The sequence below is a fragment of the Leucoraja erinacea genome, chromosome 27 (assembly GCF_028641065.1).
Source record: "Leucoraja erinacea ecotype New England chromosome 27, Leri_hhj_1, whole genome shotgun sequence".
NCBI classification, from domain to species: domain Eukaryota; kingdom Metazoa; phylum Chordata; class Chondrichthyes; order Rajiformes; family Rajidae; genus Leucoraja; species Leucoraja erinaceus.
The window spans coordinates 5,009,363-5,036,455 of NC_073403.1; the positions used below are offsets into that span (position 1 = coordinate 5,009,363).

The 27,093-nt window shown below is 46.9% G+C and overlaps 1 protein-coding gene across 4 annotated transcripts in view; it reads right to left on the reverse strand.

Annotated features, from left to right (window-relative positions):
- Window positions 1-1,002: 1,002 nt before the first annotated feature.
- The window catches only part of LOC129710113 (tax1-binding protein 1 homolog B-like), a 48,132-nt gene continuing 22,041 nt past the window's right edge, over window positions 1,003-27,093 (reverse strand). The window contains exons 12-19 of one of the 4 annotated variants that reach the window (XM_055656851.1): window positions 23,874-24,029; window positions 22,585-22,651; window positions 19,640-19,728; window positions 13,996-14,091; window positions 11,396-11,549; window positions 5,376-5,434; window positions 3,778-3,818; window positions 1,003-2,749 (exon numbers count right to left, since the gene is read on the reverse strand). In XM_055656851.1, coding sequence (XP_055512826.1) covers window positions 2,557-2,749; window positions 3,778-3,818; window positions 5,376-5,434; window positions 11,396-11,549; window positions 13,996-14,091; window positions 19,640-19,728; window positions 22,585-22,651; window positions 23,874-24,029 — 855 coding nt within the window. In that variant the 3' untranslated portion in view covers window positions 1,003-2,556. Of the gene's footprint in view, window positions 2,750-3,777; window positions 3,819-5,375; window positions 5,435-7,664; window positions 7,874-11,395; window positions 11,550-13,995; window positions 14,092-19,639; window positions 19,729-22,584; window positions 22,652-23,873; window positions 24,030-27,093 lie in introns of those variants that run through there. The other 3 variants (XM_055656853.1, XM_055656852.1, XM_055656854.1) reach the window with 3 other exon arrangements.

The window sequence follows — 27,093 nt, forward strand, 5'->3', positions numbered from 1 at the left end:
AAAGGTATGACATTTTATTTTTTCGGCTAAGGACCCTTCCTCAGCAGAGTATAAAGGTGCATGGACTGCAGGTTACTTCACTTTATAAAGTCCCAGTCATGCAGCAGATCTATTTACAGCCAGCCCTCAGTGAAGGCTTATCGCAGGTACTGACTATCACTTTGCCACGGAATCATTAAGACCATATTTTGAACAGTTTTTAGCATTCGGAGGCCCATGAATTGTTTCTGTCTGAGTTTCAGTGGTGGAGAATTCCAAGATTTACAGGCAGGTTGGTGGGTGTATGGAACGAGCTGCCAGAGGAGGAAATTGCGACAGGTAGCATAACAATATTTAAAAGGCATTTTGGGCTGGTACATGGATAGGAAAAATCTAGGTCAAATGTGGGCAAACGGGATTCGTCACATCGTGGAAACAAGCCCTTCGGCCCAACTTGCTCACATCGGTCAACATGCCCCATCTACTCTAGTCCCACCTGCCTGCATTTGGCCCATATCTCTCTAAACATATCCTATCCATGTACCTGTCTAAATGTTTCTTAAACATTGCGTTAGCTCCTGCCACAACAACTTGTCCATCAGCGCATTCCATGCACCCATTACCCTTTGTGTAGAAAGAGTTACCCCTCAGGTTCTTACTAAATCTTTCCCCCCCTCACCGTACACCTATAAGTCTCTGGTTCCTGATTTTCCTAGTCTGGGCAAGAGACTTTGTGCATCTACCCAAACACCAGCAGTCCCAGCCTAAATAATGTCCTTCCACCACAACTTTCTGTTGGTGAGCCAGTTCTGAATCCATTCTTCCCGAGCTAGGAAAACATGGCGCCAAAACACGGCACCGCCCGCACGTGTAATATATGCGACAGGAATCTCACCGTGCAGTTGCATATGAGAACGAAATCGTCATCGAACCACTGATTTTGTACATAGCCATTTAAGGAACCATGAGTTCCATGTTGTAACAATTGAGATTACAATATACATGAGCAAAATGCAAATCAGATCTCGAATAAACACAATTTAATTCCAAAATTCAGCAAATTTATCACTGTTTTCAGCACAATCAGGAATAAATATACAGTATCTGATATTAATAGTCTAGATACACAGTGGATTCTTCGTAAACCATTTAAACAAAATGACAATAAAACAATGTTAATGTAGCGACACCATAAATCTCAAGTTATTTAGATGAAATGCAGGTAATCAAAGTGAAATCTAATTAAATGCAAATTCAAGATGTAAGCTTGTGTACAACATACTTTCCTGTTAATGCAACAAACCAGTGTAGCTGACCCAGACCAGGAGTGGAATCCTTAGTGGTAGATGTAAGCTGGGCTTGTTTTACCAAAAGATGCAATGCTGTTGCTTCTAACAAGCCATCATGCAGTTCCATTGGGAAAAATACTATGATAATATAAGTATGATGAGTGCAAATGAATAAATGCAGAAAGTACTGTTCTGCTAAAATAGAGGCAACGGTATGATATTTAGTAAATCCCGATTTACACTACGGTATAAATTAGATTGGATTTTCTTGTTGAGTTTGTAAAACTATAACTTTTAAAGCATTAACCAATACTCAAAAGAGTTACGTAATGGGGAAATGATAGCCGGGTCTGCAGTGCCCTTTAAAAATAATATTTTGCTGCCAATTTGGATTGGTGCACATTCAAGTTAATGCATGTCAGGAATCTTGGAGATGGGAAAATGATGACGTCTCATGCTTCAAGTCAGACATACCCAGTAATAGGTATCCTGGCTACACTTGGTTTATACTCTCTATAATTTAGGAGATTGAGGGGGGATCTTATAGAAACTTACAAAATTCTTAAGGGGTTGGACAGGCTAGATGCAGGAAGATTACTCCCGATGTTGGGGAAGTCCAGGACAATGTCACAGCTTAAGGATAAGGGGGAAATCCTTTAAAACCGAGATGAGAAGAACTTTTTTCACACAGAGAGTGGTGAATCTCTGGAACTCTCTGCCACAGAGGGTAGTCGAGGCCAGTTCATTGGCTATATTTAAGAGGGAGTTAGATGTGACCCTTGTGGCTAAGGGGATCAGAGGGTATGGAGAGAAGGCAGGTACGGGATACTGAGTTGGATGATCAGCCATGATCATATTGAATGGCGGTGCAGGCTCGAAGGGCCGAATGGCCTACTCCTCCACCTAATTTCTATGTTTCTATGTTTCTATCCGGCTCTGGGAGTAGACCAGGTTAAATTTAGTATGAGGCATATTATTGCACAAGAAATGCCAGTAATGTAAAAATTGGCTGTTATTTGAACTGGAAGTCCTCTGGTTGCTTGGTCGTGGCAGTCCAAGTCTAGTCGAAGTCTTGACATGGACTCACGCCCTCCATACAAGTCTCAACCTTCTACACGGCTGAGGTAAAGGCAGCGCTGGTAGAGACCTGCCACTTGCCCAACTCTTTGACCATGTGATATTACCTGGGTGGAAATGCTCAATGTTAATGCACAACAGAAGGAAATGAGTCCAAAACAATATTTAAGATTAAAGGCCGGAAGGTGTTATCAACTTTGCAGAATTCCCATCAGATCATCTCCCAGTTGGTGGTCTCCTGGAAATGAGACTGCACGTGATTTTCATACTGACTCCGTTTGTTCTCTGGAAAAGTATTTTGGCAAATGGGACATTCGTGACCAAAGTGCGTGGAGATGTGTTGTTCCATATCAGACTCGTCCATGTTCGCTTGGAATTGCATTGAACACACTGGGCAGGCTTGGCTGCAAACAAAATGGAGAAACAAGGAACTGCAGATGCCGGTATGCCAAAAAAAAAAAAAAAAAAAAAAAAGACAAAGTGCTGGAGTAACTCAGCGGGTCAGGCAGCATTCACCGGAGGACATGGATACGTGACGTTTCAGGTTGGGACCCTTCTTCAGACTGGGAGAAAGCATTGGGTGTTGGTGCTAGTGGTGACACTGGCAACAGCCCTCAACTCTTTCTCAACAGTCTGAAGAAGGGTCACCTATCCATGTTCGCCAGAGATGCTGCCTGACGCGCTGTGTCCTTTCTTGGACTGCAAACATATCACATTGCTTTGGTTCAAGCATAATAATTTAGGCTTGGGATACAGCATGGAAACAGGCCCTTCGATCCAACTAATCCTTGTTCTGTTATTGTACCGTCTCATCTAATCCCTACACATTTGGAGTATTTTTTATCGAGTCCAACTAACATTCAAACCTGTACATCTATGGGATGTGGAAGGAACCATTTGGGCAGCAGGGTGGCGCAGCGGTAGAGTTGCTGCCTCACAGCGCCAGAGACCCGGGTTCGATCCCGACTACGGGTGCTGTCTGTATGGAGTTTGTACCTACTCCGTGACCGTGTGGGTTTTCTCCATGTGCTCCAGTTCTCCCCCCCCCCCCCCACACTTCAAAGACGTACAGGTTTGTAGATTAATTTGGCTACAGTAGAGATGTTTACATTGTCCCTAGTATGTAGGATACTGCTAGTGTACAGGGATCGCTGGTCAGTGCGGACTCAGTGGCCAAAGGGTCCGTTTCCTCGCTGTATTTCTGAACTAAAACTATAACACCCGGAAGAAGGCCATGTGGTTACAGGGAGAGTCTGCAAACTCCACAGAGACAGCATCCGACCTGGATCCAACCGGGATCGGGGCCGCCCCTTTGGTGAATGTGCAAAGTTGCAAGCTGCCACACTTGAAGTTCAGAGATTTCCGTACAATCCAATCCAATGAATATATTTCATTCAGTAAGCAGAGAACTGTTGCAATGATAAGCCTGTACCTTTCAACCGCTGAATCCTCTTTAATGTCCTGGGAATTCTCCTGTGCACAAAAAACAAGAGTTAGGCCAAATTGATCACATGCACTTTAAGTGTTGGGTCTCCAAGCACGAACCACCTTGGTGGACCGAGTGCAGTGAAACGGTCGCCGAATGTACACCAAGTTTTGCTGATGTACAGGAGACCACATCGGGAACACCTGGATGCAGTAGATGAGGTTAGAGGAGGTGCATGCGATCCTGGAAGGCCTTCTCCTCTTCCCCTCTTACCTCTTGCCTTTGTTCCAAGGATCTGCCTATTATAATCCCCTTTCTCCCGAGTCCACCTTCAACCAGATGCTTCCCATTTCCAGCTTTTTTCTCCTCCCATACAATCAGTCTGAAGAAGGGTACCGACTCAAGATGTCGCCGACCCATGTTCTCCAGAGATGCTGCCTGACCGCTGAGTTACTCCAGCACCTTGTGTCCCTTTTCCCAATTCTCAGGACAGCTCGGTCTATCAAGATCTGCCATAATGCACCTTTGGATGGTCCAAGTTCAAACGCAAGCTCTTCCAGAGAGAACTGACGGAATTTTTAAAAAACGGGACTAGAGTCATTTCCACCCCATCATAGAACTCTACCCCATCAACCCCGACAGCTCGTCCCAGGCACTCACCAGCCTAAATAACCCGCCACATGAATCTCTTTTACACTGTTGCCCCTCGCACCTTAATGTTATGCCCTCTAGTCACTGACATTTCAATGGCAGAAAGACGGGAGGGCATAGCTTTAAGGGGACTCTTTGTTTACGATTTCTTGAACTGAAACATTTTGTTTGTAACAGGCCTAAATAACATTAGTGTCGCACAGCGTGGAACCAGGCCCGGACATATCCCATCTACATTAGCCCCATCTGCCTATGTTTGGCCCATATGCCTCTAAACCTGTCCTATCCATGTACATGTCTATTTCTTAAACGTTGCAATCGTTCCTGCCCCAACTACCTCCTCCGGCAGCTCATTCCATACACTCACCACCCTTTGTGTGAAAACTTTCCCCCCAGGTTCCTAGTAACTCTTTCCCCCATCACGGTAAACCTATGCCCTCTGGTTCTCAATTCCGCTATCAATAGACAATAGGTACAGGAGTAGGCCATTTGGGCCTTCGAGCCAGCACCGCCATTCAATGTGATCATGGCTGATCATCCCCAATCAGTACCCCGTTCCTGCCTTCTACCCATATCCCCCGACTCCGCTATTTTTTATATAGCCCTATCCAGCTCTCTCTTGAAAACATCCAGAGAACCTGCCTCCACCGCCCTCTGAGGCAGAGAATTCCACAGACTCACCACTCTCTGTCGCTATCCTGGGCAACTGACACGGTGCATCTAACCGATCTATTCCCACATTCTACCAGCTTCAGTACCTGAATCCGAAACCCATGCCTGTTCCAGTGAGGAATTGGACTGGAGATCAAATGATAAGCGCAATGACAGATATCAGCACCCGGGGCGACCGATGGCCTCAGACAGCAGTTCCTAGCCAACGGCCAGCCAGCAACAAAAGCAGCAGAACAGGGGCAAAGCCAAGCAGAGGTCGGTTTAGAGGATACAAGATTTACCCAGGCATCCCGATCTCCCCCATGGTCAACCATTTCAGTCGTTTGCGATCCCTGGGAATCTGCAGAATTAAAACAATACGACACGTTATGAGCAGCCAAGAGAATGATCTGCAGACAGCGACCTGGTACTCCAGTCACATTCATGCATCTTTACATGTGTGGGCTGCTTGTGTGTCAGGGGTTTAAATGTTAGGTAGATAGAAATGCTGGAGAAACTCCAGCGGGCGAGGCAGCATCGTAGATCGCTACATGTGACAAGAAACAAAACATGCAGGAATAATCGTAAAGGCACAGCAACATAATGTGCAAGGGTTGACCCATGATGTGGAGTTTAGTCTGTGCGTTTGTCATGTACAGGAGTTTAAACATAATACTGATGTACGGCCATTCTTATACGATGGGTGCACTGCCCCTGTCGAGAGTTACCGAACCTCGCACGAGCATCGAGGTAACAGCGCATCACCTGCTGATCAAAGAGTTATGTAGCACAGAAACAGGCCCTTCGACCCCACGCCATCCATTAACCTTGATGATAGGTCTCAGCCTTCAATGCTGGGGGCCTGAAAAGCATTGCCCGGAATGGTGGTGGAGTCAGAAACAATAGTGGCATTTAAGGGACTTTCAGATAGGCAGGCACATGGAAGGGCAGGGAATAGAGGGATATGGATCACTTGCAGGCGGATGAGATCAGTTCAGCATGGCATCATGTTCGGCACAAACACGGTGGGCCAAAGGGCCTGTTCATGTGCTGTACTGCTCCGTGTTCTATAAATCTGAAGATGGCACCCACTAGAACCAGAGGGCATTAGTTTAAAGGGAGGGGGGGGGAATAATAATAGGAACAGGAGCGGAAAATCTTTCAGAGGGTGGGATGCGTTAAGAAACATGAAAGACCGAACGGGGGAGATAGATAGAGATAATGAGCAAGGGAAAGATGAGAGGCTGCAAGGGAGGTCTGTTGGAAGACTGATTTTGCAACCAAATTGGTGAGACCAGTTTAGGGTGTGGGGATGAAGGGGAAGTGATGTGGACACTAGTGATTATCGGCAGGGTTATGGTATGTGCCGAGACCAGATGGGTCCAAGACTGAACTACAAAGGTGCAATAAGGCAGATACATCTGGTGGGAGCCAGTGAAAGACTGTCCCACAAGTGAAGCTGCTGAGACTTGTTGGTTCAGGCTGTTAGTCTGTTTAAAACATGAAGGAGGGGGGAGGGTGGCTCTTAAATATTTACATAGAACAGTACAGCACAGGAACAGGCCCTTCGGCCCACAATGTCTGTGCCAAACACGATACCAACAAATGAATCTCCTCCGCATGTACATGATCTGTATCCCTTCACTTCCACGTGCCCATCTAAAATTCTCTTAAACGCTACTATGGTATCAGCCTCCACCACCCTCTGCGCTAAAACATGTCCCACACATCTCCTTTAATCTCACCTTAAAGCTATGCCCTCTAGTCTTGGACATTTCCACCCTCGGAGAAAGGTCTCTCCTTCTATCCATGCCTCTCATTATCTTGTCTCTAACTCTATCCAGTCTCCCCTCAACCTCTCAGGGTGGAAATGCCAAGATGAGAGGGCAAGAATTCTCTGCGAATGTTTTTCCAGTGAAAACAATCCCAGTTTGTCCAAACTCTCCTGTGGTTTAACACCAAGGAGTTAGTTTAGGTGCCAAAAACAATTGTACCAAAAAACATTTTATTCCCTTGCCGACAACACTGCTTTGAAGTTATTTGGCTAAAACTAAGTGGGCAGTGGACAATAGTTGGTACAGTGTGTGTGTGTGTGTGTGTGTGTATGTGGGTGTGCAGAGAGTGAGTGTGGGTGTGTGTGTGTGTGCGTGTACAGTGTGCAGAGCATTTGTGTGGGTATACAGTGTGTGTGTGCGCGCGCGCAGAGTATGTGTGTGTGTGTGTGTGTGTGTGTGTGTGTGTGCATACGTGTACAGAATGTGCAGAGCATTTGTGTGGGTGTACAGTGTGTGTGTGCGCACACAGAGCGCGTGTGCAGAGTGTGTGTGCGTGTGTGTGTGTGTACAAAGTGTGTATGTGGGTGTGCGCGCAGAGTGTGTGTGTGTGTGTGTGTGTGTGTGTGTGCACGCACGTGTGAGTGCACGTGTGTGTGTGTGTGCGCGCGCGTGTACAGAATGTGCAGAGCATTTGTGTGGGTGTACAGTGTGTGTGTGGGTGTGCGCACACAGAGCGTGTGTGCAGAGTGTGTGTGGGGGTGTACAAAGTGTGTATGTGGGTGTGCGCGCAGAGTGTGCGAGCTGGGAATGGGAAACAAGACAATGCAAATGCAGAGACGGACAGGTCAATCTTTGGACTCTTTATTGAAATAATTGCAGAGCGTGCTGACTCTCCTCTCGTGCCTGGTCTCGTCACTGCCGGGTGACTCCCTGGGCTGGTGCTGTCTTTGCATGCGACTCTGACATTACTTCCGCCTTTTGTTCCCCCCTCTATCGTGCAGGTGAGCCCCATCTCCCTAGCCCTGCTTGAGGGGGAGAAAGAAACACGCACACACATCACCAGCCACATAGACCTAGACACCACACACACACACACAGACAAACAGGCTCACGTGCACACACGTACACACAGACGTAGACACACATGCGCCACACCCGCGTGCACATAGACGTGCACACAGAAACACACACGCGCACACACATAGACACACATGCGCACACAGACACACATAGACCTAGACACCACACACACCCAGACAAACAGGCTCACGCGCACACACACACACACAGACGTAGACACACATGCGCCACACCCGCGTGCACATAGACGTGCACACAGAAACACACACGCGCACACACATACAGACACATGCGCACACACATACAGACACACATGCGCCACACACACACGCGCACACACATACAGACACACATGCGCACACACATACACAGATGCGCACACAGACACACATGCGCACAGACACACACGCACACACATACACAGACACACATGCGCCACACACACAGACGTGCACACAGAAACACACACGCGCACACACGCAGATAACCATGCACAGACATAGACACACACGCGCCACACACACAGACAGAGACGTGCACACAGAAACACACACGCACACACACAGATGCACGCACACACACATGTCCACACAGGCACAAACACATGGAGACAGACACACACACACACACACACACATACATACAGGGAGAGACACACGCAAACACAGAGACACACACATGCGCACACATACAGACACGCGCAGACATACAGACACATATGCGCAGAAACAGACACATCCACACCTCATTAGGTTTCAGACATCAGGTACAACATGCAGGTAGAAATACAAGTGTATTGGTGAACATCTCCGCAATCATTCAAGGTGATCCCGTGCACACAGGTCTATAGCTGTGGCTTTGAACCCGTTTGGTTATGAAGCTTGTTCGGTTTATATTTTGTGGAACAGTACTGCACAAGAACAGGACCATTGGCCCACAATGTCTGTGATGCCAAGACCATCACCTATCTACCTACACGTAACACATATCCCTCAGATTTCTGCACATCCATATGCCAATCCAAAGTATTTCAAATACCTCTGAGGTACCTGCTTCCACCACCACCCCTGGCAGTGAATTCCAGTCACTCACCACCCTGTGTACAAACCTTGCCCACCTTTACACTTTGACCCTCTCACCTTAAAGCTATGCACTCTCAATAGACAAAAGACAATAGATGCAGTAGGCCATTTGGCCCCTCGAGCCAGCACCTGCCATTCAATGTGATTATGGCTGATCATCCCCAATCAATACCCCGTTCCTGCCTTCTCCCCATATCCCCTGACTCCGCTATTTTTTGAAAGTATCCAGAGAACCTGCCTGCACGGCCCTCTGAGGCAGAGAATCCCACAGACTCACCGCTCTCTGTGAGAAAAAGTCTCCGTTCTCATATTTATTTTTTCCACACCGAGAAACAGACCATATCTATGCCTCTCAATTTTATATATTTCTATCAGGCCTTCCCACAATCTCTGGCATTCCAGAGAAAACAATCCAAGTCTGTCCAACCCCTCTGTGGCTACTGCTCCCCTAATCAAGCCATCATTCTGGTAAACCTCCTCTGCACCCTTTCCAAAGCCTCTACATCCTTCCTGGAATGGGGGGGGGGGACCACCAGAACTGCTCCAAATGTGGCCTAAAGTACTGTATCATGACATCCTAACTTTTATACTCAATACCCCAACCTATGAAAGCAACCATTCCATATGCATTCTTAAATTTATTCTCAACACTGATTATTGAAACATGAAATCCGTGGAGTCAAAGAGTGAAAGTTCGTGGAAACAGGACCTCCACGACCAACATGTCCCATCGGCACTAGTCCCATCTGCCTGGGTTTGGCCCATATCTTTCTAAACCTGTCCCGTCCATCTCAGATTAAGAGGCACAAACGATTAAGTTGCACCGAGCCCTAGTGAGACCACACCTGGAGTATTGTGTGCAGTTTTGGTCCCCTAATTTGGGGAAGGACATTCTTGCTATTGAGGGAGCGCAGCGTAGGTTTACAAGGTTAATTCCCGGGATGGCGGGACTGTCATATGTTGAGAGAATGGAGCGGCTGGGCTTGTACACTCTGTAGAGTTTAGAAGGATGAGAGGAAATCTCATTGAAACATGTAAGATTGTTAAGGGCTTGGACGTTCTAGAGGCAGGAAACATGTTCCCGATGTTGGGGGGAGTCCAGAACCAGGGGCCACACAGTTTAAGAATAAGGAGCAAGTCATTTAGAAGAGACGAGGAAACACTTTTTCTCACAGAGCGTGGTGAGTCTGTGGAATTCTCTGCCTCACAGGGCGATGGAGGCAGGTTCTCTGGATGCTTTCAAGAGAGAGCTAGATAGGGCTCTTAAAAATAGTGGAGTCAAGGGATATGGGGAGAAGGCAGGAACGTGGTACTGATTGGGGATGATCAGCCATGATCACATTGAATGGCGGTGCTGGCTCGAAGGGCCAAATGGCCTACTCCTGCACCTATTGTCTATTCTCCCCATATTACCTGAACGGTGGCCGATTAGGAAAGGGGGAGATGCAACGAGACCTTGGACACAGCAACTCTCAGAAACGTTAGAAAAACCATGCTGTGAACATTCTCACTAAACCTCTAATGTCAAAAATTCACCTGTTGACCATGATACCACTCATGGTGCTTTGTCTGATTTTGTCACGTGTGGCATGGTGTCTCTGCTCCTGCCTGAGCCGCTTGGTGCCGAAGTGCTTTCATGCTTTTCTGATCCTCAGATTCCTCTAACCCCACCCTCTCGGTGCAAACTACCCAACTCCCAGCACTTCCCATCCCTCACCCAAAGTTCTGCTGTCACAAAACTGCTGCCATACAAATGCCATCACCAATCACTTGATCTCCAGTGGTTTCAAAACGTTTCCTCCACCTTCAGATCCCTGCAAGACCTCCCCTTAGCTCCAGCTGATAACCAAGGTGCAACCTTCCTTGAGGTGCCCTGGTCACCTCCACCTCCACCTCCGTCTTGCCAGTTGAGCTCTTTCCCGAGTTGCCCAAGTACCAACTTTTTATGATTCCCTCCTTAAACATTCTTCAAACACTTTCATGAACATCACGACAATTTAAAAAAGATACAGCATGGAAACAGGTCCCTCTGGTCCACTAAGTCCACGTCGACAATCGATCACCTATTCCCACTAGTTCCATGTTACCTCTCATTCTCATCACCAGCTGAAATCTGCAGAGGGCCAGTCAACCTGCACACCCGCACGTCTTTGGGACACGGGAGATAAGTGGAGCACCCGGAGGAACCACGCACTGTCACAGGGAGAACGTGCAAACTCCTTTCCCTTTGCAAAGTTAACTTCTCTGATGAGTTTCAGAGGATTTGTTACTGTTTCCCACATTAAAAGAAAGGCTGTGTATAATAGAGGTTGAAGTAAGCTGGAGCCTACACCACACACACGCAACAACACAGGCAAAATGAATGCTAAACTTTAGACCACTTACCGCACTCAGAGTACGGGTTTCCAAACAGGAGCCCAGAATGAGCGGCATGAACCTTAGGTACACTCAGGCTGTAGGGGTTAGGATGCTCTAATTTAAACGTTCCACTCTGATGGTTTGAATTGAACCTCATTTCATCAATCTTCTTGTTCAGCTTCTGTGAACAGAAATCAAATTATTTATTGGTTGCAGTTTAGTACAGAGATACAGCGCGGAAACAGGCCCTTCGGCCCACCGAGTCCGCGCTGACTGACACTATCCTACATACACTGGGGACAAATGCACATTTATACCAAGCCAGTTAACCTGTAAGTCTTCGGAGTGTGGGAGGAAACCGAAGATCTCGGAGAAAATCCATGCAGGTCATGGGGGGAGAACATACAAACTCCGTACAGACAGCACCCGTAGCCATGGATCAAACCTGGGTCTCTGGCGCTGTGAGGCAGTAGCTCTATTGCTACTAGCTGCTGCTACCAATACCCCACCTGTGATCAGAAGCTCACCAGACTCTTGAGAAGAATGCACTTTGTAAAGCCCTTGCCATCTGAAGTATAGTTGCATACAGTTTTGGTCTCCTAATCTGAGGAAATACATTCTTGGCATAGAGGGAGTACAGAGAAGGTTCACCAGACCGATCCCTGGGATGTCAGGACTTTCATATGAAGAAAGACTGGATAGACTCGGTTTGTACTCACTAGAATTTAAAAGGTTGAGGGGGGATCTTATAGAAACTTACAAAATTCTTAAGGGGTTGGACAAGCTAGATGCAGGAAGATTGTTCCCGATGTTGGGGAAGTCCAGGACAAGGGGTCACAGTTTAAGGATAAGGGGTAAAACCTTTAGGACCGAGATGAGAAAAAGACATTTCTCACAGAGAGTGGTGAATCTGTCGAGACAACATCTCTCACGGACCTAGTTACACCACCTCCAATTCCTCATAAAAAAGGTCACAAAGGAACTGCAGATGCTGGATTACAATGGAGCTACTCTGCGGGTCAGGCAGCATCTCTGGAGTTCATGGATAGGCAATGTTGCTAAGGGTTAGGAACCTTCTTTAGACCCGACCCAAAACATCACCTATCCATGACCTCCAGACATGCTGCCTGACCGGCTGTGTTAATCCAGTTCTACATTTATTATTATTGTAAACCAGGATCTGCAGTTGCTGGTGTCTGAAAAAAAAATCTATTATTCTGTTTCACACTCTCCAAGCACCTCCATTTTCTCCGTCTCCAAAACCTCCCCAAACCATCTGACCCTTCCAGGTCTCTGCATTTATTCACATTATCTGTTATTTGCACTTCATCAGTTTATTTATTCATGCGTGTATATATTTATACAATGGTATATGGACACACTGATCTGTTCTGTAGTCAATGCCTACTATGTTTTGTTGTGCTGAAGCAAAGCAAGAATTTCATTGTCCTATTAGGGACACATGACAATAAACTCTCTTGAATCCTGACATTCTGGTCTAATGCCTATTCCAATACTGTAATGTTCTATCATTGATGGCTGTAACTTCATCAGAATGCTCCTTAATGACTCAGGATTTGCCTCCTAGACTCCATTATCATTCCATCCATAGAGAAAATACTGCAGAATATCTATCCTAATATTCTAGTAACCATCTTACCAAAAACTAGAGAGCAGTCCTAATATCGAACCAATATCGACCTCATTGACCCTTGGACTATATCTATCTTTGTTTGGGTTTTTACTGGCTTTACATTGCACAAAACGTGATTCCATTTATCATGTGTCTGTACTTGACTTGACTGTAATAATGTATAGTCTTCCCGCTGACTGGTTAGCACGGCTACAAAAGCTTTTCACTGTACCTCTGTACATGTGACAAAAAAACAAAACTGAAAACGTATTGCTTTTCCACTAGCTGGTTTGCATGCCAACAAACGCTATTGTGACAATAAACTTAACTCAAACTCATTGGCAAAGATGTGGACACTTGGCCAAGGCTCTCCTTGATTTGGATCAATGTCAAATTTGCTTTGCTAGTACATTTGTTAAACCTTGGGATGTCCAACCATGTTAGATGCACCCACCTGGATATTGGAGGTACCGACATAGGGCAGCATGGTGGCGCAGCGGTAGAACTGCTGCCTTACAATAGTAGGCCATTCAGCCCTTCGAGCCAGCACCACCATTCAATGTGATCATGGCTGATCATCCCCCAATCAGTACCCCGTTCCTGCCTTCTCCCCATATCCCCTGACTCCGCTATTTTTAAGAGCCCTATCTAGCTCTCTCTTGAAAGCATCCAGAGAACCTGCCTCCAACGCCTTGTGAGACAGAGAATTCCACAGACTCACCACTCTGTGAGAAAAAGTGTTTCCTCGTCTCCGTTCTCAATGGCTTACAGCGGCAATACAGCACTTACAGTGCCAGAGACCCGGGTTTGTAGATTCATTGGCTTGGTGTAAATGTAACATTGTCCCAAGTGTGTGTAGGATAGTGTTGATGTGCGGGGAACACTGGTCGGTGCGGGATCGGTGGGATGAAGCCTGTTCCCGCGCTGCATCTGTGAAATTAAAACTGAAATAAAACATAGACACAACTTTGATGCCCAGATCGACAGCACACACCTTGATCTCCTCTTGTAATGCAGTCACCTCCATGGTTCGAATGTCCACGATTTGGGCCTTGTCCTCCAGCTCACGTTCAATGCTTGTGTACCTAATCTGCAAAAGGAGCAGCAGCATTTCACTTAATTGCAGTGATTCACAAGGACACAATTGCATCAAATCTTTGACATCCGAGCAGGAGTCTCTCGGTGTCCTCCATAGCAGTGACAGGTCTGCATCATCAACCCAGTGCCACCACCAAGACAACATAGAAAATAGGTGCAGGTGTAGGCCATTCGGCCCATCGAGCCGGCACTGCCATTCAATATGATCATGGCTGATCATCCAGAATCAGTACCCTGTTCCTGCTTTCTCCCTATATCTCTGATTCCGTTATCCCCAAGTTATATCCAACTCTCTCTCGAATACATCCAGGGAATTGGCCTCCACTGCCTTCTGTGGCAGAGAATTCCACAAATTCACAACTCTCCAGGTGAAAACGATTTTCCTCATTTCAGTCCTAACTGGCCTGCCCCTTATTATTAAACTGTGAACCCGACCTTCCATCCATCGAGGGCATTTATCGAAGTCGCTGCCTCAAAAAGGCTGGCAGTATCATCAAAGACCCACACCATCCTGGCCACACACTCAGGTAGAAGGTACAGGAGCCTGAAGACTGCAACGACCTACCAGGAATACCTACTTCCCCACAGCCATCAGGCTATTAAACCTGGCTCGGCCAAAACTCTGAACATTAATAACCCATTATTTGTTATTTGCACTTTATCAGTTTATTTATTCATGTGTTTTGTAGACAATGCCTACTATGTTCTGTTGTGCTGAAGCAAAGCAAGAATTTCATTGTCCTATCAGGGACACATGACAATAAACTTGAATTTGAAGAAATCAGCTGTTTTCACACCACAATGGTTGCGACTGAACAGTCCAACCATCAGCTAGAGCGCGGTCCTGACCTCCCGTCCACCTCATTGGAACTTTGGACTTTCTTTAATTAGACTTTCCCAGACTTCAATGTTATATCTTTGCACTAAATGTTGTACCATTTACCTGTCCTGGGTCTCCTCCATGGCCAGTGAGGCCCAGCGCAAATTGGAGGAACAGCACCTCATATTTCGCTTGGGTAGTTTACACCCCAGCGGTATGAACATTGAGCCCTTCCCTTCTCCCTCCTTCCCCTCCCAGCTCTCCCACAAAGCCTGCTAGCCCTTCCTTTCTTTTTCCTGCCAGTCTGAAGAAGGGTCTCGACCCGAAACGTCGCCTATTCCTTCTCTCCAGAGATGCTGCCTCACCTGCCGAGTTTCTCCAGCATTTTTCGTCTTCCTTTGCTCCGGTTTCCTCTCACATTTGAAAGACGTGCAGATTTGTAGGTTAATTAGCGTTTGAATGAATGAATACGTTTATTGGCCAAGTATTCACATACAAGGGATTTACCTTGGTGCTCCGCTCGCAAGGGATAACAGTGATAGTTAGGAATGACACATGAAACATTGAACATTAAATTATCCCTAGTGTGTAGGATAGAACTAGTGCACTGGCTGGCACGGACTCAGTGGGCTGAAGGGCCTGTTTTCACATCCATCTCTAAACTAAGCTAAACATAGGACAATAAAGTCTTATAGAAACATAGAAAATAAGTGCAGGAGGGGGCCATTCGGCCCTTCGAGCCAGCACCGCCATTCACTGTGATCATGGCTGATCGTCCCCTATCAATAACCCGTGCCTGCCTTCTCCCCATATCCCTTGACTCCACTAGCCCCTAGAGCTCTATCTAACTCTCTCTTAAATCCATCCAGTGACTTGGCCCCCACTGCCCTCTGTGGCAGGGAATTCCATAAATTCACAACTCTCTGGGTGAAAATGTTTTTTCTCACCTCAGTCTTAAATGACCCCCCCTTTATTCTAAGACTGTGTGGCCTCTGGTTCTGGACTCGCCCAACATTGGGACCATTTTTCCTGCATCTAGCTTGTCCAGTCCTTTTATAATTTTATATGTTTCTATAAGATACCCCCTCATCCTTCTAAACTCCAGTGAATACAAGCCTAGTCTTTTCAATCTTTCCTCATATGGCAGTCCCGCCATCCCAGGGATCAATCTCATGAACCTACGCTGCACTGCCTCAATCACAAGGATGTCCTTCCTCAAATTCGGAGACCAAAACTGTACACAATACTCCAGAGCCCTATGCAACTGCACATGAGGAGATTTACTAGAATGTTGCCTGGGTTTCAACAACTAAGTTACAGAGATAGGTTGAATAAGTTAGGTCTTTATTCTCTGGAGCGCAGAAGGTTAAGGGGGGACCTGATAGAGGTCTTTAAAATGATGAGAGGGATAGACAGAGTTGATGTGGACAAGCTTTTCCCTTTGAGAATGGGGAAGATTCAAACAAGAGGACATGACTTCAGAATTAAGGGACAGAAGTTTAGGGGTAATATGAGGGGGAACTTCTTTAAACGCAGAGAGTGGTGGCGGTGTGGAATGAGCTCCCAGTGGAAGTGGTGGAGGCAGGTTCATTGGTATCATTTAAAAATAAATTGGATAGGCATATGGATGAGGGATGGAGGGTTATGGTATGAGTGCAGGCAGGTGGGACTGGAAAAAAAAAAAAAAAAAAAATTTGTTCGGCATGGACTTGTAGGGCCGAGATGGTCTGTTTCCGTGCTGTAATTGTTATATGTTATATGTTATATGTTTGGCCCTGCAAAAACCCATCTTCCTCTCCGACTACATCCGAATCGCACTGTTTGACCACATTTTCTGGTCACGGAGCGAACACCTGATGCTGCTCAATGTCAAACTTCGCTTCACTGTCGACTACCTGAGAATCGTTGACCTCGTTAAAAAGTGTTATTGATGCTCCTCCATCCTGGAGGGACATTGGCGACTCATGAACAAACAACAGAAAACCAATGAAACACAAGGAATTAATCACCTTCTGACAGTTCCCAAGGGCAGTTGCACCTATGCATTTTAATGACATTTATAAAATCTAGTCTAAATCCAAAATCACGACATGCCCGATCATTCCCAGTAGATCTGCACTTTTAACAGCGCTGCAATGACAAGTCGTTCAGTTACTTTCAGTCAATGTCAAATGTAAGCACTAGAGTGATACAGCATGGAAACAGGCCCTTCAGCCCAACTTGCCCAAACCGGCCAACATGTCCCAGCTACACTGTCCCACATTTGGCCAATATCCCTCAAAACTTGTCCTATCCATGTACTTGTCTGTTTCTTAAATGTTGGGATAGTCCCTGCCACAACTGCCTCCTCTGGCAGCTTGTTCCGTACACCCGCCACCCTCTGTGTGAAAAATGTGCCCGTCAGATTCCTGTTGAATCATTTCCCCTTCACCGTAAACCTATGTCCTCAATTCACCTCCTCTCAGCAAGAGACTGTGCATTTACCTGATCTATTCCTCTCATGGTTTTATACACCTCTGTAAGATCACCCCTCATCCTCCAGCACTTCATGGAATAGAGACCCAGCCTACTCAACACCTCTCCCTGTAGCTCAGACCCTCTAATCCTGGCAACATCCTCGTAAATCTTCTCTGTACTTTCCAACTAGAAACACTTTCTTACCTTTTGACTATTGATCGAAGGATACAGCACGGAAACAGGCCCTTTAGCCCACCGAGCCCACGCCAACCATCGATCACCCGTTTATACCCGTTCTATGTTAGCCCACTTTCACATCCTGCATTGTAGGAGCAATTTACAGAGGGCCAACAAAATCCGCACGTCATTGGGATATGGAAGGAAACCGGAGCACCCGGAGAAAACCCACGCGGTCCCAGAGAGAATGTACAAACTGCGTACAGACAGCACCTGTAGTCAGGATCGAACCCGGGTTCCTGGTGCTGTGAGGCAGCAACTCTACCGCTCATTGTGCCAACTAGTTTGACATTTACACTGTGTAGTTACTTTGACTCTAAATGTACAATTTACTTATAACTACTAAAATATAATAGTTTATTCCTCTTCAGCTTGCGGGTATCACTGATAAGGCAGCTATTTAATACGTGTCCCGTATTGCCCTGGTGAAGGGGTCGGTCAACATCCTTGACCAGTGCGGCCCTGCCAGGGGAGGTGTCCTCAGCGCTGATGGGGAGGGAGTTAAAGGATTTAATTCCAGACACAATGATGTAACAGTGAGACATTTCCAAGGCACGATGGTGTGTTGCCTTAGTTTAGTTTGGGGATACACTGCGGACACAGGCCCTTCGGCCCACTGAGTCCACCCCGCCCAGCGATTCCCGTACACTAACACTATCTCACACAAGTCACAACTTTTACCCAAGCCGATTAACCTACAAACCTGTATGTCTTTGGAGTGTGGGAGGAAACCGGAGCACCTGGGGGGGGGGAACCCACCCAGTCACTCGGAGGTTGCAAATGTCTCACAAAACCTGCACCCCGTGTGGGCAGCCTGGCGAGGTGGAGCATCTTTCTCTCTTCTGGAGTTGTGATCAATGGGGCCGCGAGTGGCAGCCAGTCCATTCAGGCAGCTCTTTCACAGTCTCGCTGTGTAGGCCACCTGAAACACTGGGCCCCTCTGTGGCGTTCACAACATTCACAAATACACGAGAGTGTAAAGCCATTACCATCGGCCAATGGATCAATAACCGGCGGGGGCAAAGACTTCCAGGTAAGCCTCAAAAACCACAGAAGGCTCAAGGTGAAGTTTATCAAGGAGAAGTTGTGAATTTGTGGAAATTCCCTGCCACAGAGGGCAGCGGAGGCCAAATCATTGGATGGATTTAAGAGAGAGTTAGGGGCTAGTGGAATCAAGGGATATTGGGGGGGAAAAGGCAGGCACGGGTTATTGATTGGGGACAATCAGCCATGATCACAATGAATGGCGGTGCTGGCTCGAAGGGCCGAATGGCCTCATCCTGCACCTGTTTTCTATGTTTCTATCAATTAAAAGCAACGAGTGGCTGGGATCTGGAGCACCTTGTTTAAAGGACGACAGCAGCAGATACAAAAAAAAAACAGACAAAAATAAAATGGCTGATAATGGCAAATGTGTAGGGCATCCGGCCAGCCAAGTGCTGGGATTGGAGATGAGGTCATGAGGGTATATCAGTAGAATTAGGCCATTCGGCCCATCAAGTCTACTCCGCCATTCAATCATGGCAGATCTATCTCTCCCTCCTAACCCCATTCTCCCCCCTAATCCCATTCTTCTCTCCATAGGTTGGGGAGAAACTAATTAGAAAACTCTTCCAAAGGAGCCTAAATATGAAAATAATAATAATAATAATAACTTTATTTATAAAGCACTTTAAACAACTGCAGTTGCCACAAAGTGCTGTACATGAGAACTCATGGACAAGAAGTTATTACAAACCATTAAAAACCGTAAAACAAAGGACTATAAAACAGTAAAAATTAAAAGACTTTAAAAGCACTAAAAACAGGAGCAATGTCTCAGCCAGTGTCGAAAGCCAGAGAATAAAAATGAGTTTTTAGGGTGGATTTGAAGATGGACAGTGAGGGGGCCTGTCTGATGTGCAAAGGCCGAATGGCCACCTTCTGTGCCTCGAGGTTGCATCGGCTCTTAGGACCATTTGTCTTATGGACAAGGACACCACTAACCAGTGTGAACTCAGCAGCTCGTTTATAAATCTTCACTCACCACAGCCTCCAACCTGTCGCCACGCCTGGTCCTTATTTCAGCTAACTCAGTCCCTGGCTGTTGCACAGTGAACCCCACTGAACTCGCTTCTTCTCACGGGGCAGAAAGCACAGGGTAAAGAAACAAAGACCAGGAGACAGTTTGTAGAGGATACGCTTACATCGCTACAGTTTGACGGCCACTCTAGCATGTGCAAATCTACTGCAAATTTGGTCATTTTTAATCCGTCTTTTGCAAGATCCACAATCTGGCAAAATGATTGTGGATCTTTGCAATCTCGACCTGGTTTTAATATGTGTATTTAAAAGCATCCAAGACTACAGCAACCTAAGATTAGAGGGGTTGGGTGTCGGTAGGGAGCAGGTGGGAACATGATCTCTCTCATTGCTCCACACACACCTGTTTAGTTTGGAGATACAGCGTGGAAACAGGCCCTTCAGCCCACTGAGTCCACGCGATCACACATCAGTTCTGTCAGCTGTTCTACCTGGGGACAATTTACAGAAGCCAATTAACCTACAAACCTGCATTCTTTGCAATGTGGGAGGAAACCGGAGATCCTGGTGGTCACAGGGAGAACGTGCAAACTCCGTACAGATAGCACCAGTGGTCAGGATCGAACCCGGGTCTCTGGTGCTGTAAGGCAGCAACTCTACCGCTGCGCCACCGTGCCGTTTCTTGTGCCGATACAATGTCAGAAAGGCAGGGAAGGCTGACAGAGTCAGTTGGAGGGAGCTGCCGTGGGAACGATGATTCTCTCTATATTGGAGATTACAGATCCTGTTTAGTATTTGGAGATACAGCAGTGGAAACAGAGCCCGGGGGAAACCCACCGAGTCCACCAGCTCCACACATCAGTTCTGTCAGCTGTTGAACCTGGGGACACTTTACAGAAGCCAATTAACCTACAAACCTGCATTCTTTGACAATGTGGAGGAAACCAGGAGAGCCCGGTGGTCAGGCAGCACAGAGAACGTGCAATACTGCCGTACAGCTGTTGCACCAGTGGTCCTCAGTGATAAGAACCCAGGTACTCTGAACACAAGACACATGCAAGCTGGTGTAAGGCAGCGGCTCAGGCAGGAGATGTCAGACTGGAGAAAGGGAATAGGTGATGCTTCGGGTTGAGATACTTTGTCAGACTGGATTAACACAACAGTATTTCGGCACAGCTGTCTATTCACACAGACAGAGACGGGCACACTCAGATACGCGCACACACAGGCACGCACACAGACACACAGCAGGCGTGCACACACACAGGCGCGCACACACACACAGGCGCGCACACACACACAGGCGCGCACACAGACACAGGCGCGCACACACACGCACACACACTCGCACACAGACGCACACACACACACAGACGCGCACAGACGCGCACACGCCACAGCTGCGCACACAGACAGATTCATTCCATTTAATTGTCATTGTCGGTATTTACAGGACAACTGCATTAACCGAGTCTTAAAATGGATCAGGCATGGCACAGAGGACTGTGCAATACTGCAGTACCAGGCTGCTGCATTAGGGGTCCTCAGTGAGCTAAGTAGCACAGCTACAACATGAACACAAGACACATCAAGCTGGTGTAACCCAGCGGCTCAGGCAGGAGATGTCAGACTGGAGAAAGGGAATAGGTGATGCTTCGGGATTAACAGAGATACTTTGTCAGACTGGATTAACACAACAGTATTTCGGCACAGCTGTCTATTCACACAGACAGAGACGGGCACACTCAGATACGCGCACACACAGGCACACGCACACACACAGACACGCACACACACAGGCACGCACACACACACACGCGCACACAGATACGCGCACACACAGGCACGCACACACACACACACACACGCACACAGACACGCACGCACACACAGGCGCGCACACACACACAGGCGCGCACACACACACACAGGCGCGGCACACACACAGACAGACACGCACACACAGGCACGCACACACACACGCACACACACACACAGACGCGCACAGACGCGCACAGGCGCGCACACAGACAGATTCAGATTCAGATTCAATTTAATTGTCATTGTCAGTGTACAGTACAGAGACAACGAAATGCATTAACACAGACGCGCACACAGACACGCACACACACAGGCACACACACACACACAGCCACACGCGCACACACACGCGCGCATACACACACACACACACGCGCACACACACACACACGCACACACACACACACACACACACACACACACACACACACACACACGCACGCACACACACACACACACACACACACACACGCACACACACACAGACACGCACACACAGACGCACACACACAGACGCGCACACACAGACACACACAGACACACACACACAGACGCGCACACACAGACGCACACACACAGACGCACACACACACACACAGGCACGCACACACACGCATACGCACACACACGCACGCACACACAGGCACGCGCACACACACACGGCACGCGCACACACACACACGCGCACGCACAGACACGCACACACACACAGACGCGCACACAGACGCGCACACGCAGACGCCACACGCACGCACAGACACGCGCACAGACACGCGCACGCACAGACGCACGCACAGACACACGCACACAGGCATTAAAATCTGTCGTTATTTAGAATTCTGGAAATCCTAACCTGGCCAATTTGTCTAAGATAATGTACTGAAATTTGTAGACATGCTTCACACTGAAGGCAACTTATTTGAAATAATTAATTAAGTCTTTCTCTCTTCCCCCACTGATCATTCCATTTCATTCCAGTCTGAAGTAGAGTCCCGACCCAAATCACCACCTATCCTTTTCCTCCAGAGATGCTGCCTGACCCGCTGAGTTACTCCAGCTTTTTGTGTCTCTCCTTAGTATAAACCAGCATCTGCAGTTCCTTGTTTCTACACTATTCCATTTCTCTACCTGTTTCTGCATTTTCCGTGATCTCAACAATCTCCTTGAGTGGAGAGCTGCATTTGTTCTTGTCTTCCTGTTGCACAGAAAACAGATACTGGATTTTATTTTTGGAAATTGCAAGAAAGAGTTTGCGATAAAAATGTCGAAAACAATTCAGTAAGTTGGGGGGCAGGGAGAGGAGGTCTCGCTAAAATCTTCCCATGAGGTGGCAGATGCCAAGACTGATTGGCCTTGTCAATGGCCAAGTTGGTCACAGAAATTAAATACTAGTTCCACGTTAGTTCTAGCTCCAATTGAATTTAGAATAGATAGATGGAGTCACCAAATTCTGGATCCAATTCATTTTTAATTTAGTTTAGAGGTAATAGTGCGGAAATTGGCCCTTTGGCCAACCGAGTCTGTGTCGACCAGTGATCTTGGCACACTCACACACACTAGGGACAATTTACAATATTACCAAAGCCAATTAACCTGCAAACTTGCACGTCTCTGGAGATCCCGGAGAAAACTCACGTGGTCATGGGGAGAACGTACAAACTCTGTACAGACAGCACCCGTAGTCAGGATTGAACCCGGGTTTCTGGCTCTGTAAGGCAGGAACTTTACTGCTGCACCACTGTGCCGTCTATCATGGTCTTATAAAAGTATACCATGCTTTCGTAATCTCAGTCATTTTAGTTTAGTTTAGAGATTCAGCATGGAAACAGTATCTTTAACCCCTAGAATCTATGGATCGCCTGTTCACACTACTTCTATGCTATCCCACATTCTCATTCATTTGCTACACTGAGGGGCCAATTTGCAGCAACCAGGCTGTCTGGGACTTGGGTAGAAACCGGAGTACCCGGAGGCAACCCACGTGGTTCAATGATACTTTATTGTCACATATCGAGGACAAATCTGATCAAAGTGGCCCCACTGGTTGAACAACGGGAATGAACAGCACAGGAAAGGCTCCCCTTTCATGCATGGCAAGGCCAGGGTTTCCAATATTAAATTGTAGAAGAATTTTCTCTCCACTGGCCCCTCTGAAGTAGCCCAAAATGAGCACAAAATAAAATCACCTGAAAGCTTTGTATTTAACAGCAGTATTCCTGAGATTGTGGACTGGATATTGCGAGCAAGTCCCAGAATTGGCAGGCTCACTGAACATCTGATCTCAAATCTAACTCTAGCTGTTACTACAATTTCATTATGCATATAAAAGGCATGTTTAAAATAAAACTGGACTGTTGTTTCCCCCTGGAGCTCTCAGGTAGGCTGTTTACTCTCAGACAAAGATCCTAGCTACCTACCAACAATGCTTTCAACTTGTCGATCTGTTTATGCAGTCTCTGGCACTCCTTGTACTTTTGTACATAGCAAGACTTTCCTGTCAGCAGTTTAGCCTTTAAACTTGCAATCTCCTTCTGGATGTGATGGTTTGCAGTGATGCCCCCCTCAGCACAAGCCTATAAGCACAACACACACACACATGGATACATAACTACAGTGTTAGGAGGGCTTCTATAGACAATGTATTATGTGTGGCAATAGGGAGTCTTGAGGCTCAGCCAAAAGGTGTATGCTTTAACGTGGATAGACACAACATGCTGGAGTAACTCGGTGGGACAGGCAGCACCTCTGGAGAGAAAGAATAGACGACGCTTCAGGCAGAGACCCTTCTTTAATGTGGAACTTACTGGTGCACTCTCTTTGCCTGGATGATAGAATCAAGTTTGTGCTATACAGACACTCCCCGACTTAGGCAGTAGGCGACTTACCTAAATAATTCAGCATTCAGTTCCTAGTGCAATCAAGGCAGACTGTAATATCAGATTGTACAATCGCTCAACAAGCCGGCAATGGCGGTGGTGGTTACCCAGAAGGTAGCGCACCGCAGAAAGTGCCCTGGATGCAGCCGGGTACTACTGAGACAGTGTCAGGGGTTATGGGGTTGAGAGGGAAAGATAGATCAGCCATGATTGAATGGCAGAGTAGACTTGATGGACCAAATGGCCTAATTCTGCTCCTATCATTTATGAACAATGCTCTCAGCGAGTTATATGGGGCAGGGGATGGGGATTCGGACCAGAGTCTGACTTGTGTGCGGGTTTAATGTTCCCCTTACACCTGTCATAGAGGGGTGCAGAGAAGGTTTGACTGAGAATGGCTTATGAAGAAAATTCTGCTTCTATAGGAGATTTATGAACTTACAAAATGCTCTCAGCGTGCAGGAAGTTATATGGGGAAGGGACAAGGGGGATAAGGATGAGGGGGATTCGAAGATTTTTCCAAAGTCTGACTTCTGCCATGTGCGTTGAGGGTTTGGCTAATGTTAGATGTGGCCCTTACACCTGTCATGGAGTACCTGCGTGTAGGCGAGATCACATTACACACACGTTATGTTACTACCTGAAGTTGCAAATATCAGCGGTGGAGGCAGGTTCTCTGGATGCTTTCAAGAGAGAGCTAGATAGGGCTCTTAAAAATAGCGGAGTCAGGGGATATGGGGAGAAGGCAGGAACGGGGTACCGATTGGGGATGATCAGCCATGATCACATTGAATGGCGGTGCTGGCTCGAAAGGCCGAATGGTCTACTCCTGCACCTATTGTCTATTGCCACCTGAAACCTGTACATGTAGGAAGCCACCCGTCATGACAGCAAGCAGAATGCAAGGCTATCAAATGACCATTTCAGTTAGTAACTGCATTTGAGTGAAGAACCCAAAACAACACCAATGTGGATAAGACAGAGAAATAAACCACGGTACAACATTTATATTGTGTTCTGCTTTAACCACCTAGAGTTTGGATAAAGTTGTATATAAAGTTCAAGATATTCACTTGATATGGACACAAAGTGGGCCAGGCCATCTCTGGAGAATGTGGATAGGTAATGTTTCATCCTTCTGACCTGAAACATCACCTACCCGCGTTTTTCCAGAGATGCTGCCTGACCCCCAGAATTACTCCGGCACATTGTGTCCTTTTGTGTAAACCAGCCTCTGCAGTTCCTGTTTCAATATTCACAGTGGCTAAGACTGTACAGCACGGTATCAGCCCTAATCAATCAACAAGATTTCTTAAAAGTAAGACGTACTATTGACTTAGAATCACATGCACTACACCAAAGGCCAAGTAAAGTTGAACTTATTTTATGATTGCAAACTTACTTACTGATTTTTCGTAGCCATGCAGTTGGGAGTTTGATCAACCTAGCCCAAAATACATACACGGAGCTGCAAACTAGATGATGGATTCAGTGATATCATGAAAAAGCTGGAACCATCACACAGCAAGACCTGTGCTGGAAACTATTTTGAGTACACTGCGGCTTAGACGGGGAGAGGAAATGAAGAAATCCCTCGTGTGGCTTACCAGACGCAGATTCTTCAGCAAACAGACATAAATCTATAATATCAGCCACCCAGCAAGCAACGTATTGGCTTCAGATGCAAGGCCGTGTATGTAATATGAACCAATGGAACAACTTATCTTCAGGAATTGCAGATTTACACGTCAATAAAAGGCCAACTATTGGTCATAATTGTGTATCTTTCAGTCCTGTTTGAAAGGTAGTCCATCAGCATCAAGGATGACTTGCTTCCTCCACTCCTGAGCCTGTTTATTTGGACATATATATTTGACGTATATATTGTGACTGGTATATTTTACTCATTCTGACAGCGGGGCCAAGTACTAATGGTTGGTGCAAGTGGATGCTAAGTGTTCCCTACACTGGCAGTGTTTGGCCTCTATGCGCTCCAAGTGCCCACAAACTCAGTGTGAAGAAGCACAAATCCGATCGGCAGTTGTACAGGGTCTTGCAGTTGTACAGGGTCTTGGGTGAGACCACACCTGGAGTATTGCGTACAGTTTTGGTCTCCTAATCTGAGGAAAGACATTCTTGCCATAGAGGGAGTACAGAGAAGGTTCACCAGACTGATTCCTGGGATGTCTGGACTTTCATATGAAGAAAGACTGGATAGACTCGGCTTGTACTCGCTAGAATTTAGAAGATTGAGGGGGGGATCTTATAGAAACTTACAAAATTCTTAAGGGGTTGGACAGGCTAGATGCAGGAAGATTGTTCCCGATGTTGCGGAAGCCCAGAACTGGGGGTCACAGTTTAAGGATAAAGCAGCTTTGGTGGAACCATTCCTTAGCCTCGAGATGCCTGCTATTGCTTCGGTGTTTTGCTACAGTATTCAGGATCCCCCCCCCCGATACTGGACAGGTTACGAGAACGGCACCGTGATCTCTGAGCACTCTTTCTATTTGTTGTGGCACAAGGCAGTGTGGAACAGTCACTTGGATATGCAGAGAATGGGAAATTAGATGAGGTTATCCTGGCATCATGTACGGCACAGGCACCGTGGGCCGAAGGGCCTGTTCCTGCGCTGGACGTTTCTAAGGTTCCCTTGATTCTCATGTTGTACACACACACACGCACGCACGCGCACGCACGCACACAAGGCCACACACACACACACGCACGGCCACACACACACACGGCCACACACACACACGCA